The 14,581-nt window shown below is 42.7% G+C and overlaps 1 protein-coding gene across 1 annotated transcript; it reads left to right on the top strand.

The window, feature by feature from the left end:
* Positions 1-4,903: 4,903 nt before the first annotated feature.
* LOC310691925 (vomeronasal type-2 receptor 26-like) lies at positions 4,904-13,864 on the top strand. The gene is made up of 3 exons (XM_083472198.1): positions 4,904-4,966; positions 9,988-10,279; positions 13,578-13,864. Exons 1-3 carry the CDS (start codon positions 4,932-4,934, stop codon positions 13,743-13,745), a joined length of 495 nt encoding a protein of 164 aa, XP_083328324.1. The 5' UTR covers positions 4,904-4,931; the 3' UTR covers positions 13,746-13,864.
* The last annotated feature ends 717 nt before the right edge of the window (positions 13,865-14,581 follow it).

Raw genomic sequence — 14,581 nt, 5'->3', positions numbered from 1 at the left:
AATCTTTGCTATCTCTTGTGGAAAGAGAACACTTAGCAAGGCTATGACATGGTATTGTCTAAGGAAATTCTGAATTCTGGAAAAGTCATTCCATGGCTGAAACGTAGATCTCTGAGTCATATAACTACACCCCCTCGGCTCCCCACTTCCTTGTATTGTACTTTTATGTAGCATTTGACAGTAGATGTTTCAAAAATGAAAAATAAACCTGGACTAAAATAAAGCAAAACTTCACACCAGCAGAAGGGCCCACTTTTGTTTGGACTGCTTTAAAAAAGAGTTGTCTCACTTTGGGAGGACTCCAAAGATTGGGTTATATTTCATCATCATTGGGCTGTTCATCGGGCTGTTATTCATCAGCTTTTACACTTCCACTATTTTCAGCAGCAGACCTTGGCTCAAAAATATAACAAAATATCCATGAAAATATGCATTTGAGGGCCGGGGAAGTATTTTTAAAGAGTAGGATTTTTCAGGGATAATTGAAATGCACATTGTTATACAGCTCTTATTTTATAAATATATAGTTATTTCTGAAGACACACAAAATAATCTTTTGGGAAACACACCTGATAAAGTGATGAGGATTGGAAATAGACTGACTTAACCATTCCTAGTCCTCCAGTCCCCAAAGTCTTTATGTTCCCATATGAGTTTTCAGGGCACTCTCTTTAATATGAAATCAGTGTTAAGGGTGGGTGTGGGTGTCAAAATTAGTTTGCTTGGAAAGTGTTCTTTGAAATAATAATAGTTAAGTACCTTTTTACCCATCCCTGTATTGCATTGAACACATCAAAGGCTGTCTTCCACTGAATAGTGAGGAACTAACAGAAAATTTGCTTCATTTATCAGATATGGATTACTGTTTCCAATGCCCCAAAGGCCAATTTCCAAACAGCAACAGAGATCAATGTCTTCCTAAAGTCCTAAACTTCCTGTCTTTCACAGAACCTTTGGGAATCACTTTAACTTTTTCGATTTTGTCTTCTTCTGTAATCACAGCTTTGGTGCTAGAAATTTTCATCAAGTACAAGGACACTCCCATTGTCAAAGCCAACAATCGGAATCTGACCTACACTCTACTCATCTCCCTCTTGCTCTCTTTCCTCTGCTCTTTGCTATTCATTGGCTGCCCTCAAACAGTGACCTGCTGTTTACGACAAACTGCCTTTGGCATCATCTTCTCAGTGGCTGTTTCTTGTGTTTTGGCAAAAACTGTCACTGTGGTCCTGGCTTTCATGGCCACCAAGCCAGGATCGACGATGAAGAAATGGGTGGGGAAAAGTCTGGCCAATTCTGTTGTATTTAGCTGCTCCATTATTGAAGCTATCATTTGTGTTGTGTGGCTATGCACTGCTCCTCCATTCCCACATTTGGACATGTATTCTCTCACGGAAGAAATCATAGTGGAATGCAGTGAAGGATCAGTCATTGTGTTTTCTTGTGTTCTGGGATACTTGGGATTTCTTGCCATTGTGAGCTTCGCAGTCGCTTTTCAGGCCAGAAAGTTGCCAGATAGCTTCAATGAAGCCAAGTTCATCACTTTCAGCATGCTGGTATTTTGCAGTGTTTGGTTGTCCTTTGTTCCTTCTTACCTGAGCACAAAGGGAAAATACATGGTGGCTGTGGAGATCTTCTCCATCTTGGCCTCCAGTGCTGGGTTACTGGGTTGTATCTTTGCCCCCAAATGCTACATAATTATCCTGAGGCCTTCGTTGAACAGCAGAGAGCAGCTTATACGTAGAAATACCTAGGAATTAAATTGTTTTGCTTTTTATGTATTATTCCATTGAAATGACTATTCAAAAGTACCCCTGAAAACATGTTAAATAACTTGGCCTTTTCAAGAAACATGCTTCTGTGACCCTCAATATTCTACATTTCTTTTCTTATTTAGTCTCATATTCCAAATCTGCCTACTCCCCTTAAATGGAAGAGTGGGGTGTACATTTTTCTCTGAGGGTCATGTTCTCTCTTGTCCATAGGTATGAATGTAGAGTTCTGTGGCATATATTGCATGTTCAGATACAGTAAGGCTTCCTATCATTGCCTCCCAGTGTTTTTACTGAATACATAGGACTACATTATTGAACCAAAACAGGTCAAATTTTTATTGGTTACTTGTGTAAGTGGCTTTGACTCAGGCATTGGTTGATTATCTACATAGCACGTCTGCTGACTGCTTCTCAGGGGGGTCACTTCTGGGACAGAATTGCCCTAGGAATTATATCAAATAGTAGCAGCCCACCGAAACCACTGTTTTGGGGCTTATGGACAAAACACTTTTCCATGGATCCTGTTAATGAAAATCCCCAATTCCTGGAAGGGGAAGGCACAACCATACAATTCTTCCAAATAAATATCATGAATTCTACCTAATGCCTAACCATTGAAGTTGTGATGAAAGCTGTGAAGGAGTCAAAAACCACAAGACCGGTCAATCTGTCGGGAGATAAAATTCCTTCCTGGTCCCAAATACAGTGATTCCTTGGCAAGGTCAAGAAGCAAACAACAAAGCATCACACCAGGATACTACAAAATTTTTGGACAGGGATGCTGGAGACAAAATGAATCCATAAGTTGTTTACAAACAATAAATAACAATAACAGACATAAAACATCATAAAACCATCCAAAACCAGATTGCAATATTTCCCTTAAATTTACTTTTTTAAAAAAATCCTTCCATTTTCTGCCATTGAATGATGTCTTACAAAGTGCAATACTTGTGGGTGATAACTTTGAACACTTTCATTATCACAAATTGCTAAATGTCATCATTCATCTTGCCAATTCCCACATGGATTTATGTGAAATCACAAGCACAATAATTAACACTCTGAAAGCTAATATTAAGTGTCTGTGAGTTTCCCTTTATCAAATTTTTTATAGCCTTTGAAAAGGTTTGTGGTGTATAACAGATTGAACCTAGGCATTCTGTATAACAAAGTATCTCACAATGATTGTGGTATTTCTTTTGCCTCTTCTCATATTGTTACTGCATGTACCTCAAACTGAGTGTGAGCCACATGCTGTTATGTGCGCTGTGGTAGATCGTTTCCAGCTCCCATATCAATATTATGAGATAGGTGAGCTAATCATTGGAGCAATTGTTACTCAGTATGGCTGCATATTTGGAAAAATATCATTTAGTGAACACCCCACAACAAAATTTCTAGATGAACTGAAAGAATTTGCGTAAGGATGTTTTTTCCCTCTGCATGTGTTGTGTCAGATCATAAGTACTAAGGAGAAGGTAATGGAAGGGAATGCAGATGATACAATGGTGGTTGGTTTAATCACAGCTGGAGAGGGGGAGGCGGCCTATAGGAAGGAAATTGAGCAGTTGGGGGAGTGGTGTAGGAAAAACAACTTACTCCTTAACTTAAAGAAAACAAAAGAGATTATTGTGGCCTTTAGGAAATGTAAATTGAATATTCAGCCATTTATTATTGAGGGGAAGTGCGTGGAACAGGTCTTGGTGTTTCGATTTCTGGGAATGGAGTTGAGAGATGACCTAAAGTGGGGAGAAAACAGCAAAGACCTGATGAAGAGAGCACAGCAGAGGTTATATTTTCTGAGAATCCTCTGGAAAAACAATCTCTCAAAGGACCTGTTGATGGCATTTACCATTGTACTGTGGAGAGTGTATTAACATATGGTCTGTGTGTATGGTTTGGGAGCTGCACGGCCAGGGAAAAAACAATGCTGTCCAGGGTTGTAAAGAATGCAGAGAGAATAATTGGGTCCACTCTTCCCACCTTAGATCAAATCTATGCTGTCAGGTGCCATAAGAAAGCTACAGAGATAGCGCAGGATAGTACGCACCCTGGAAATGATCTTTTTCAGCTTCTGCCTTCTGGAAGAAGGTATAGGGTTATAAAGACCAGGACTAGCCACCTGAGAAACAGTTTCTACACAAATGCAATTCTGGTTCTAAACGCAGCATAAGGAGTCTCTATAGTATATTGTATTTTAAAATGGGGTTTCAGAGTTTTTAGGGGTTTTTGAATGTCTTACATAGATTTTCAATTTCATTGTTCTATATGGGACAATGACAATAAAGATATTGTATCGTATCATATCGTATCGTATTGTAGTGGTTGTAGACTAGGGATGGGGAGTGAATTTGTGGCCCTCCAGACTACAATTCCCATAGTCCCTGATGATTGACAAACTGTCTGGAGCTGATGGGAGTTTGAGCCCATCCACATCTAGAGAACCATAGGTTCCTTCTTTCTGTTGTAAACACATATGTAGGTCCAAAGCAAATTCATAATTACCTTTGAGTAACTTGTACAAATTTAATTCTTAGGAAGGCATGAAGAACAGTATGATATAATGCTATAATCTGAGGAAACTGTAGAAAAGCCTAGTACGTTCTCATAAAAACAGCTTCCTACCATCAAAAACAATTGGCCTTATACTTGCTGGCTATTCAGCTTAAATATCACTGATCAAACTTTGGACTTATGAATGCTTTGCTACTCAACTGTTAAGATCTAAACTTTGTAACAAAACATGCTTAAGCACTATTTCTTGTTCTAGGCTAATATTTACTTTTGATATTTATGTCTTATTTATTTATCAATCAAAGTGAACCAAGAATTCAAAGATTTCCTTACTCATAACTAACATTGAAGAAGTGGTAATCAGTTACAGGCAATGAGCCTAGGACTCCCTAGATGTATATAGTCTTTCTTCTATGTATTACACTTTATATTTGCTTATTATTTTGGTTTGACTTGGTTTGGCATGTTGTTGTTTTTCGTTTCTCCTTATCATGCTGATTCTACATTCCACATGTCACTTTGTCACATCATAGAATCATAGTATTTTAGAGCTGGAAGGGACCACGTGGAACCCCTGCAATGTAGGAATCTTTTGCCAAAAAAGAGGCTCAAACCCATGACCCTGAGATAAAGAGTCTCATGCTCTACCTGACTGAGCTATCCTATTATTTCAGGTAATTTATCACTTACTTTTTTCTCCTTCCTCTCAGTCTTTCCATACCTTCCAATCCAGACGTATTATTTGTTTTTGTATCTTCCCTTCAAGTTCATTTCTTTCTATCTCTATTTTATTCCACACAACACCTAAGATTTCTCCCCATTATTTTTCTCAACCAAAGAAACATACTGCATAATGCTCATATCCATTCAATTATATGGGCCACATTTTAAATGACATTTATTTCTTTATATTGATTGATTTAGAAATGTTCTTTAATAGTACTTTCAGCTCTATCTCTGATTTTGCTGTTCAAAGAGATCCATTGCTATTGGAGTGTGACTTCAGAGGTGGATTTAGGTTAGTACTACTGGATCCACCACACTGGGCAGCAAGCTTAGGGGGCATTGGAATGCATCACAACTAGAAATAGTGTACTGATGACTGGCTGATAGATTTTACAGAAAGTTGGGTTCAATGTGGCTTTCTTCAGCAGCACATTCACAGTTACCACAGTCTCTGAAACTCTGAAAGTAGATATTGAATACTCAGTGCTGGGATGTTGGGTGGTGTAGAGGCAGGTTGACAGCTGTCAGACTGATCTGTGTGAGATTGCCTTCCTCAGAAAGGGTCCAGAGCCACTGAACAGGCTGGACGTTTATTTTGGATTGATGCTGGGCATTCTGCATGAATATGTGGCTCAAGATGACGGGGTTGTTTCTTTTGCCTCTGCTTCTCTTGTTTCCGCGACTCCCTCAGACTGACTGTGAGTCACATGCTGTTATGCATACCATGGTTGATTCCCCCCAGTTCCCACACCAATATTATCAGTCAGGGGACCTAACGATTGGATTTATTGTTACTCAGTATGGCTTCTTATCTGATGAACTATCATTCAGTGTACATCCCACAAACGTGTTTCTGGAAGAACTAAAACTTATGTAAGGAGTATATTTTCTCTGCGTACTTCATGCCAGGTCATAACTATTACTCCTTGAAAAAAGTGGTTTAAAAATGTCCTTAATGAATTATGGGTATGTTATACACATATATCAAGAAGTAAGGCTTTGCACCTGCTTGATCTACTCAACAAACCCATGCTAGTTTGGTTGTCCTAGGGGATTTTAACATCCATGCCGACACGACCTTACAAGGGGCCGCTCGGGACTTCGTGGAAAGCATGGCCTCCATGGGGCTGTCCCTGAATGAGTCTGGCCCAACTCATAACCACGGGCATGCCTTAGACCTGGTGTTCACCTCTATGGATGTTGGTGATCTGACACTAAGTAAAAGCGAAACCAAAGAAGTGCCATGGTCAGATCACTTCCTGGTGCAACTGGACTTCTCCACGACCCTTCCCCTCTGCAGGGAGGCGGGACTGATTCAGATTGTCCGCCCCCTCCACTTAATGGATCCAAATGGTTTCCAGAGAGTGGTAGGGGATGTTTTATCCCATGTTGATGGCCTTTCAGCTGATTCCCTGGTGGCCCGCTGGAATGTGGAGTTAACCAGGGCTATTGACTGTTTGGCTCCAAAGCGCCCTCTCCGATTGCATGGAGCCCGGACAGCCCTGTGGTTTTCCACGGATCTGAGGGCAATGAAACAATCGTTGAGACGGCTAGAGCGCCGGTGGCGGATAACCCATTCTGAATCTGACCAGACACGGGATTTTCTTCACCGCCTCTATTGCATCTGCGGAAAACAGCAGCAGAAGACTCTTTCAGGTGGTTCACAATTTAGCGGAACCACCTGCTCCATCAGGGCCCAGTAGGGGCAACATGATCTCCTGCAATGACTTTGCAAAGTTTTTTGCAGATAAAGTCGCTCAGATTCGAGAAGAGGTAGACTCCACCGTGGGAGCAGGGCCGGGGCGGGAGAGTGCTAGAGTCCTGTCTAGTCAAGTTGTGTGGGATCAATTCCAATCTGTTACCCCCGAGGATGTGGACAGGCTGCTTGGACGAGTGAAACCAACCACTTGTCTCCTTGATCCTTGCCCATCCTGGCTTATAAAAGCTAGCCGGGAAGGACTGGGCGATGGGCTTCGTGGGGTGGTGAATGCCTCTCTCCGTGAGGGAGCCTTCCCAGACTCGCTGAAAGAGGCGGTTATTAAACCGCTTCTTATATAACCATCTTTAGATGCGGCCACGATAGCCAACTATCGCCCAGTCTCAAATCTTCCATTCTTGGGCAAGGTGATTGAGCGAGTGGTTGCTGAACAACTCCAGGCACGCCTGGAAGAAGCGGACCATTTGGATCCCTTCCAGTCGGGATTCAGGCCTCATCATGGGACTGAAACTGCCTTGGTTGCACTGGTTGATGATCTCCGGTGGGCTAGGGACAAAGGTGAGAGCTGTTTCCTAGTTCTGCTGGATCTCTCAGCGGCGTTTGATACCATCGACCATAATATCCTTCTGGACCGTCTTGAGGGGCTAGGAGCTGGGGGCACTGTTATACAGTGGTTCCACTCCTTCCTCCTGGGCCGTGTTCAGAAAGTGGTGGTGGGGGATGAGTGTTCAGACCCCTGGGCCCTCACTTGTGGGGTGCCTCAGGGTTCTGTCCTCTCCCCCATGCTTTTCAACATCTACATGAAGCCGCTGGGAGAGATCATCAGGGGATTTGGGCTGGGAGTTCATCAGTATGCGGATAATACCCAGCTCTACCTCTCTTTCAAATCAGAACCAGTGAAGGCAGTGAAGGTCCTGTGTGAGTGCCTGGAGGTGGTTGGAGGTTGGATGGCGGCTAACAGATTGAGGTTGAATCCTGACAAGACAGAAGTACTGTTTTTGGGGGAGAGGAGGCGGGGAGGTGTGGAGGATTCCCTGGTCCTGAATGGGGTAATTGTGCCCCTGAAGGACCAGGTGCACAGCCTGGGAGTCATTTTGGACTCACAGCTGTCCATGGAGGCACAGGTCAAATCTGTATCCAGGGCAGCTGTTTACCAGCTCCATCTGGTACGCAGGCTGAGACCTGCCTGCGGACTGCCTCGCCAGAGTGGTGCATGCTCTGGTTATCTCCCGTTTGGATTACTGCAATGCGCTTTACGTGGGGCTACCTTTGAAGGTGACCCGGAAATTACAACTAATCCAGAATGCGGCAGCTAGACTGGTGACTGGGAGCGGCCGCAGAGACCACATAACACCGGTCTTGAAAGACCTACATTGGCTCCCAGTACGTTTCCGACCACAATTCAAAGTGTTGGTGCTGACCTTTAAAGCCCTAAACAGCCTTGGTCCTGTATATCTGAAGGAGCGTCTCTCTCCCCCCCCATCGTTCTACCCGGACACTGAGGTCCAGCACCGAGGGCCTTCTGGCAGTTCCCTCACTGCGAGAAGCCAAGTTACAGGGAACCAGGCAGAGGGCCTTCTCGGTAGTGGCGCCTTCCCTGTGGAACACCCTCCCACCAGATGTCAAAGAGAACAACAACTACCAGGCTTTTAGAAGACATCTGAAGGCAGCCCTGTTTCGGGAAGCTTTTAATGTTTGATGTATTATAGTATTTTAATATTCTTTTGGAAGCCGCCCAGAGTGGCTGGGGAAGCCCAGCCAGATGGGCGGGGTATAAATACTAAATTATTATTATATTATTATATTATCCCCTCCATATTAACACACAGGGTTTCCCCTTCTCATTTCCCCTTTCCAGTTGCATTTCTGAAGCCACTTCTATCTTCTGTAATGTACCCCTACTTTGCACTGATTCTCACCTTCGTCTTCAAAACCAGGTTTGTGTGTGAGGGGAGGAGAAGCTGCTTTTCTCAGCTAAAGAAGTCTGAGTAAATGGAGGTGAAGTGAGGCTGAGAAAAAAGTGGTAGTTTTAATACAAAATATGGGGAGGGGGGACACCGAGGGTTTTTTAATCAATCAATCAATCAGTCAGTCAATCAAACCAACCACTTTTAGCCAGGAGAAATAGCAGATATGAGTAGAACACAGAAGCTAAGACTGAAAATCTAATGCAACCGAACTTTTCCAAGCTGTCTTCTCACTGTACTCATTTTGTTTTAAACCGCCACTCCCCCCCTCCCATGTTGAACCCTGTTCAGTCTACTGAAACCTCTGCTTTCTTTTAAAATCACTAGATAATTATTTCTGTGTTCCCTTCTCATTGCACTCAGACTTCTCTGTCTTTCATTCCTCAGCTGCTTCTTGTGTGAGACATAACTAATGTGGACCTCCCATATATTCCATAGTACTCAAACCTATGTCTTTGGCAAATTTCCCTCGCAGTTCCTCCCAACCCTGCTTTATTGAAACTTCTACCAGTGTGTAAACCACCGCTTTCCCTCTTGCAGTGTTTCTCCCTTCTGGCTGCCTTGCCAGGGCCACTGCTGTTGTGCAACCTGCCTTCAGCTTTGTTTCCCTATCCAACTCTGGTTTCATGCGAAGCCAGGTTTCCTATGTGGCATTACAAATCTTCCATAGGGGCTGAACAGTGGTGTGTGTGTGTGTGTGTTATGTACTGAGTTGAATAGGATCCAAAATGCAGCAGTCTGATTGGTCCTAGAACAATAGGATTCAGAATACAGCAGTCTGATTGGTCCTAGAACAATGCAGCAGTATGATTGGTCCTCAGGAGACACCCAATCCAGCTCCAGGTGGAAGTGAATCCACAATCTGATTAGCCTACAGGAGAATCCCGGAATTAGCCAATCACGTGCAGCCAATTGTGTAAATAATGTATATAAAGCAGATATTGTGGGGAAACTTCCATTCCTCTTTACCACTATGACCTGAATAAAGAGCATGAAATCCACTCTCAACTCCAAGTATATTTCAATTAATAAAAAGGGGAAATGGATCCATAGATATTATACAAGTGATCAATCTTTATTTATTGCAAAGTTTTCCAACATCTGGTACTTTTCCAACTACCGTGCTAGCTGCTGTTAGTAAATTTGTTATGAAATCCTAACTTACAAAGCAGGCAGGATTCTTTCCTAATATTCCTTCCAATTAGATGTAATCTAACAAATGTTTGAAAAACTGATGGTTGATGAAGAGCTATATATTTGCCTTTATTATTAACTCTTTCTTCAGTTCAAGGACAAAGAGCTACCAGCGTATCTTGTCCTTGGCATTTGCTGTCAAGGAGATAAACGAGAACCCTGAACTTCTACCAAATGTCAGCCTTGGCTTCCACATTTATGACAGTTATACAAATGCAAGGATGACTCATCAGAACACCCTGAAACTTCTTTCCAGTCATAAAACTGTAGTCCCCAACTTCAAATGCAATAAGCAGAAGAATCTGATGGCCGTCATTGGAGGACTTGACTCTGAAATCTCCCTTTACATGGCTACTCTTTTAGGCATCTACAAGATTCCACAGGTAAAATATTTGTATTGGCTATGCAGCTTTCCCACATGGAAACCCAGCCAGATGGGTGGGATGGGATATAAATAATACCTATTATTATTATTATTATTATTATTATTATTATTATTATTATTATAATATGATCAGGTGCATACAGTATTTCTTGTATGACTGTTGTCCAGAAGAGTTGGGTTTGGGGGCATTCCCACCACATGTGGAGGTGTATGCCTGTGGAAGTGTAGCCTCTTCAGCATTTTTGTGAGGTTCCTGGGTGTATCAGGGCCAGTTTCTGTGGTGTTCGGTACCATCTGTAAGTGAGTTTCATAGTGAGTTATTTTCTTTTCACTGATAAGGGAGGTTTAGACCACATTCTAGTCTACTGAGTGGCATTAATTTCATAGCCTATTGCATCTTCCCTTTTTTATTGTGTTGTAATCATATAAATTCTTTAATGAGATTAATTAAATAAACAGGGGTTTGTGTATATAACAGGTCTCCTACATGGGCACCGCCATTACACTTCTTCAAAGGGTTTTGAAAATATTGATCATAAATGAAATTAAAATTAAAAATTAAAATAAAATATGTGGGGGGGGGGGTTGTGCCTGTCTGCACATCTCCACTGGCAGGGGAGGGCCCGTGCCGCATTTGTCTTTCCCCAGTGTGGTCCCCAGAATGTGGTTCCTCACTGGGCCCCAGTCTGCTCTTTTGCGCCAGTTACCAAGGATATTGGCTTGGTGTCAGGCCTGGGCTAGGCTGCACATTTCCTCACAGCCTCCTTGACTTTCTCGGTCCCCTCCTGCCATTCTCACTTGGCAGTGGTGTTGGTGATGGCAGCAGCAGTAAGTTGGAGGCCTCCAGTCCAGGAATTTCATTGGGGCTCTCTTGGTCCTGGTGGGATCAAGATTGTCGGGGTATGGGTGTGTGAGGCTCTGCGCTGCCTCTTCATTTGTCATTTTGGGCTCCCTTTTCATTGCTGTGATGGTGAAGGTGGTGTGGGGACCAGAAAAGCAGCTTGGTTGGTGCTGGTGGTCCTTAGGAGTTCAGTGCGGCTATGGCACTCACTATCTTGCCTCGCCAAAAGTCCCTCTTTTTAAAATTTTTGGCTTGCACTTTTTTGTGTGCCTGTCTACACTTCTCCACTGGCCGGGGGGGGGGGCTGTGCCACATTTGTCTTTCCCCAGGGTGGGCCCCAGAGTATGGTTCCTCAATGGGCCCCAGTCTTCTCTTTTGCACCAGGTGCCAGGGATATTGGCTTGGCGTCATGCCTGGTCTAGGCCACACATTCCCTCGCAGCCTCCCTGACTTTCCCGGTCCCCTCCTCCCATTCTCACTAGGCGGATGCAGTGGTATGTTGGTGTACGACTGGGGGAGGCAACTTCACTATGTTATTCATCTAGCTTTGGAGGCCTCCAGTCCAGGAACTTCATTGGGGTGCTCTCAGTCCGGGGAGATCGAGATTGGTGGGGTGTGGGGGTGTGAGGCTCTGCGCTGCCTCTTCACTTGTCATTTTGAGCTCCCTGGGCTCCCTTTTGATTGCTGTGGCGGTGATGGTGGGGACCAGAGAAGCAGCTTGGTTGGTTCTGGTGGTTCCTAGGAGTTCAGTGCGGCTATGACACTCACTATCTTGCCTCGCCAGAAGTCCCTCTTTTTAAAATTTTTGGCTTGCACTTTTTTTCATTCCAGCTTCACTCGTTCTTGCGAAGTATCTCCTTTAACAACAGTGCTGGTGACAGAGTGTCATTTGATGAGAATGGTGAATTAGTATCTGGATTTGATATTGTAAACTGGGTACTTTTTCCAAACAAATCGTTTTTACGAGTGAAAGTAGGAGGGATGGATCCACAGGCTTTACCGGATCAGAAATTCACAGTGAATGAAGAGGCTATCACATGGCACAGAATATTTAACCAGGTGGGATCCAAATATAGAAATAAGATAAAACTTAAATTAGTAAGAGACACAATTAAGAACCATGCCAGGTGATTCCATTCAGTAGGAGAGTCAATCTATCTGTCTACTTATTCATATGTATACAGAAAACATAAGAGCAAGTGCTAAATGGGAAGAGTTCCAACAATGAGCCTTGATAATTCTTCTTACACTGATATATTATTATTCTCAGTAACATATATGGGGGACTAAATCATATAGCAGAGTGGTTGACTATTATTGATTATTGATTATTGATTATTTTCTCTCTTATTAATTCAGTTATATACTGCCCATATATATTAACACCTCATTATTTAAAAAATATAAAGGCTAATATATTTTTAAAAATATAAAGGTAAATGTAAAACTGCTGCCCTACTGTATTATCTTGACAAAATGAAAAAAATGAACAAGGCATCAACTTCCAAGGGTCATTTTCCTAGTGAGCAGATTTTTTTTGTGTAATAAAGTTGTCAAGGGAATTGGGGTTGCTTGTGTGTAAACCTCCAGCTGCTCCAAACTGCTTAGGGGCGGTTGTGTCTTTCTCTGACTGAGCAGCCTTGGTGCTGCTGCTCAGTCGCTAGCAGAATCCGTGAGTGGGCGTCTCCTAAATTTCCTCCAGCATAAGAATTCCTTAACGGACAACCTTCGCCTCGCCTCTCTGTGCGGAAGCCTTCTGCGCAGAGTGGGCGTGCCGAGTGGTGGTCCTCCACCCTCCTCACTGACTTCACTGGAAGAGTCTCGGAGCCTCACCTCCGAGATGCTCTCTGCCTCTCCCTTCTTCCTGGTGTCACCTGGACTTCCTTCCCCAGATGACGTTCTCTCTCTACCCTTACTCGTTCCCTCTCCTGCAGAATCTGGGAGCCTCGCCTCTCCCATCTGCTCTGATGTCAGTTCCCTGACAAAAGTCCTGGTGTGATATCCTGGCCATTCTTATTTCTATGTTAGGAGTTTTCTTAGACACAGCCGAACAGAATTAAGAACAGAATTTGATATAAAAAATGTAAGCTGGTTGTTTCTAGTGTCCTGTATCCTTGCTCTGTTCTTTTCACTGGTCCTGCACTCTCATTTCTAATCTTACTGAAAGGTAGAAGAAACAGCTTGTGAAGAAATCAGCAACTGGCCGATGATGAGCTTGAATCAATTTGTCTGAAAGCCACACATGCAAAATCAATCTCCCCCCCCTTTCCCCTTTTTATCTATCTAGCATTAATGTACAAAATTCCTGTGGGATTTGATGCTTTTGAATCACTTAAATCTCTTTTACCATGGTACCCAATGTTCTCAAAAGCAGCATTTTGTGTGTGTGTGTGTGTGTGTGTGTGTCTGATTGTAAAGGTACATCAATTTATTTCTCTTCATTTTTAATGGATAGGTGCTGCCACTTGCCAGATGTAATGATCACTGTCATCCAGGCTACAGAAGAAAAAAGAAGGAGGGGGAGCCATTTTGTTGCTATGATTGTACTCCATGTCCGGATGGAAAGATTTCAGACCAGAATGGTAGAAGACATAGTGACCTAAATGATGGATTGCACCATTGAATCCCCTTTTTCTGCTGTCAATATAGTTCCCTAAAACAGAATGTGAATGACAATTGTATAGTTCTGACATAGATCCATAACATTTTATATCAAATCCAGATAATGTGTTTGGTATACTGCAAGATTTCATCACCATTGCCATGCTTTTCTAGAAGGGATTTCCAATGTGTTTTTGATGTACATCTTGATACAGAACATTCATATCATGGGTGTAGTTGAAATCTCTGGAAGACAGAGATTTGTGCTTCATCCATAGTGATTCACACCACCAGTGTAGTTATACATTGATTTCTCAATGTATACACCTCCCACATGTATGGTTGCAGAGTCTTGTTATTGGTTTACCTAAGAAATATCAAAATATTTTTATATAAGTGAAAATACAACAAGAAATGTCTACTCTGATAGTGTGTGTGTGTGTGTGTGTGTGTGTGTGAAAGATGAATGCTGAAATGATCTAGCTTGCTTAATCCCAGCTGGATGTTCTGAGACCAAAAGAGCAATGGCACCAGTGTAGAGGAAGAAACTTTCAGAAAGTATTCCCATTTACTCTTATTTAATCAGACAGTTCTATACTGAGTTTGTCATCTTTGATTATTGAGCGATTGATACAAACTTTGTCCCATTTTCAGATATGGACAACTGTTTCCAATGCCCAGAAGGTCAATTCTCAAACAAGAACAAAGATAACTGCCTTCCTAAGACCCTTAACTTTCTCTCTTTCACGGAGCTCTTGGGGACCACTTTAGCCTCGTTTATTTTGTTTTCTTCTCTAATCACAGCTGCAGTGCTGGGGATTTTCATTAAGAACAAGGACACCCCTATCGTCAAAGCCA

This window comes from Podarcis liolepis, assembly GCF_965112155.1.
Source record: "Podarcis liolepis genome assembly, chromosome: 13".
NCBI classification, from domain to species: domain Eukaryota; kingdom Metazoa; phylum Chordata; class Lepidosauria; order Squamata; family Lacertidae; genus Podarcis; species Podarcis liolepis.
The sequence above is the reverse complement of the archived record's forward strand: the minus strand, read 5'-3'. Positions and strand labels throughout refer to the sequence as shown.

What these genes read in the sequence shown, in the direction of transcription:
- LOC310691925 (XM_083472198.1), top strand. Translation starts at nt 4,932, where the DNA reads ATGCTCTACCTGACTGAGCTATCCTATTATTTCAG. An exon ending in GAGCTATCCTATTATTTCAG is followed by an intron (nt 4,967 to 9,987) that starts GTAATTTATCAC and finishes CTCTTTCTTCAG; the next exon opens with TTCAAGGACAAAGAGCTACC. An exon ending in GCATCTACAAGATTCCACAG is followed by an intron (nt 10,280 to 13,577) that starts GTAAAATATTTG and finishes TTTAATGGATAG; the next exon opens with GTGCTGCCACTTGCCAGATG.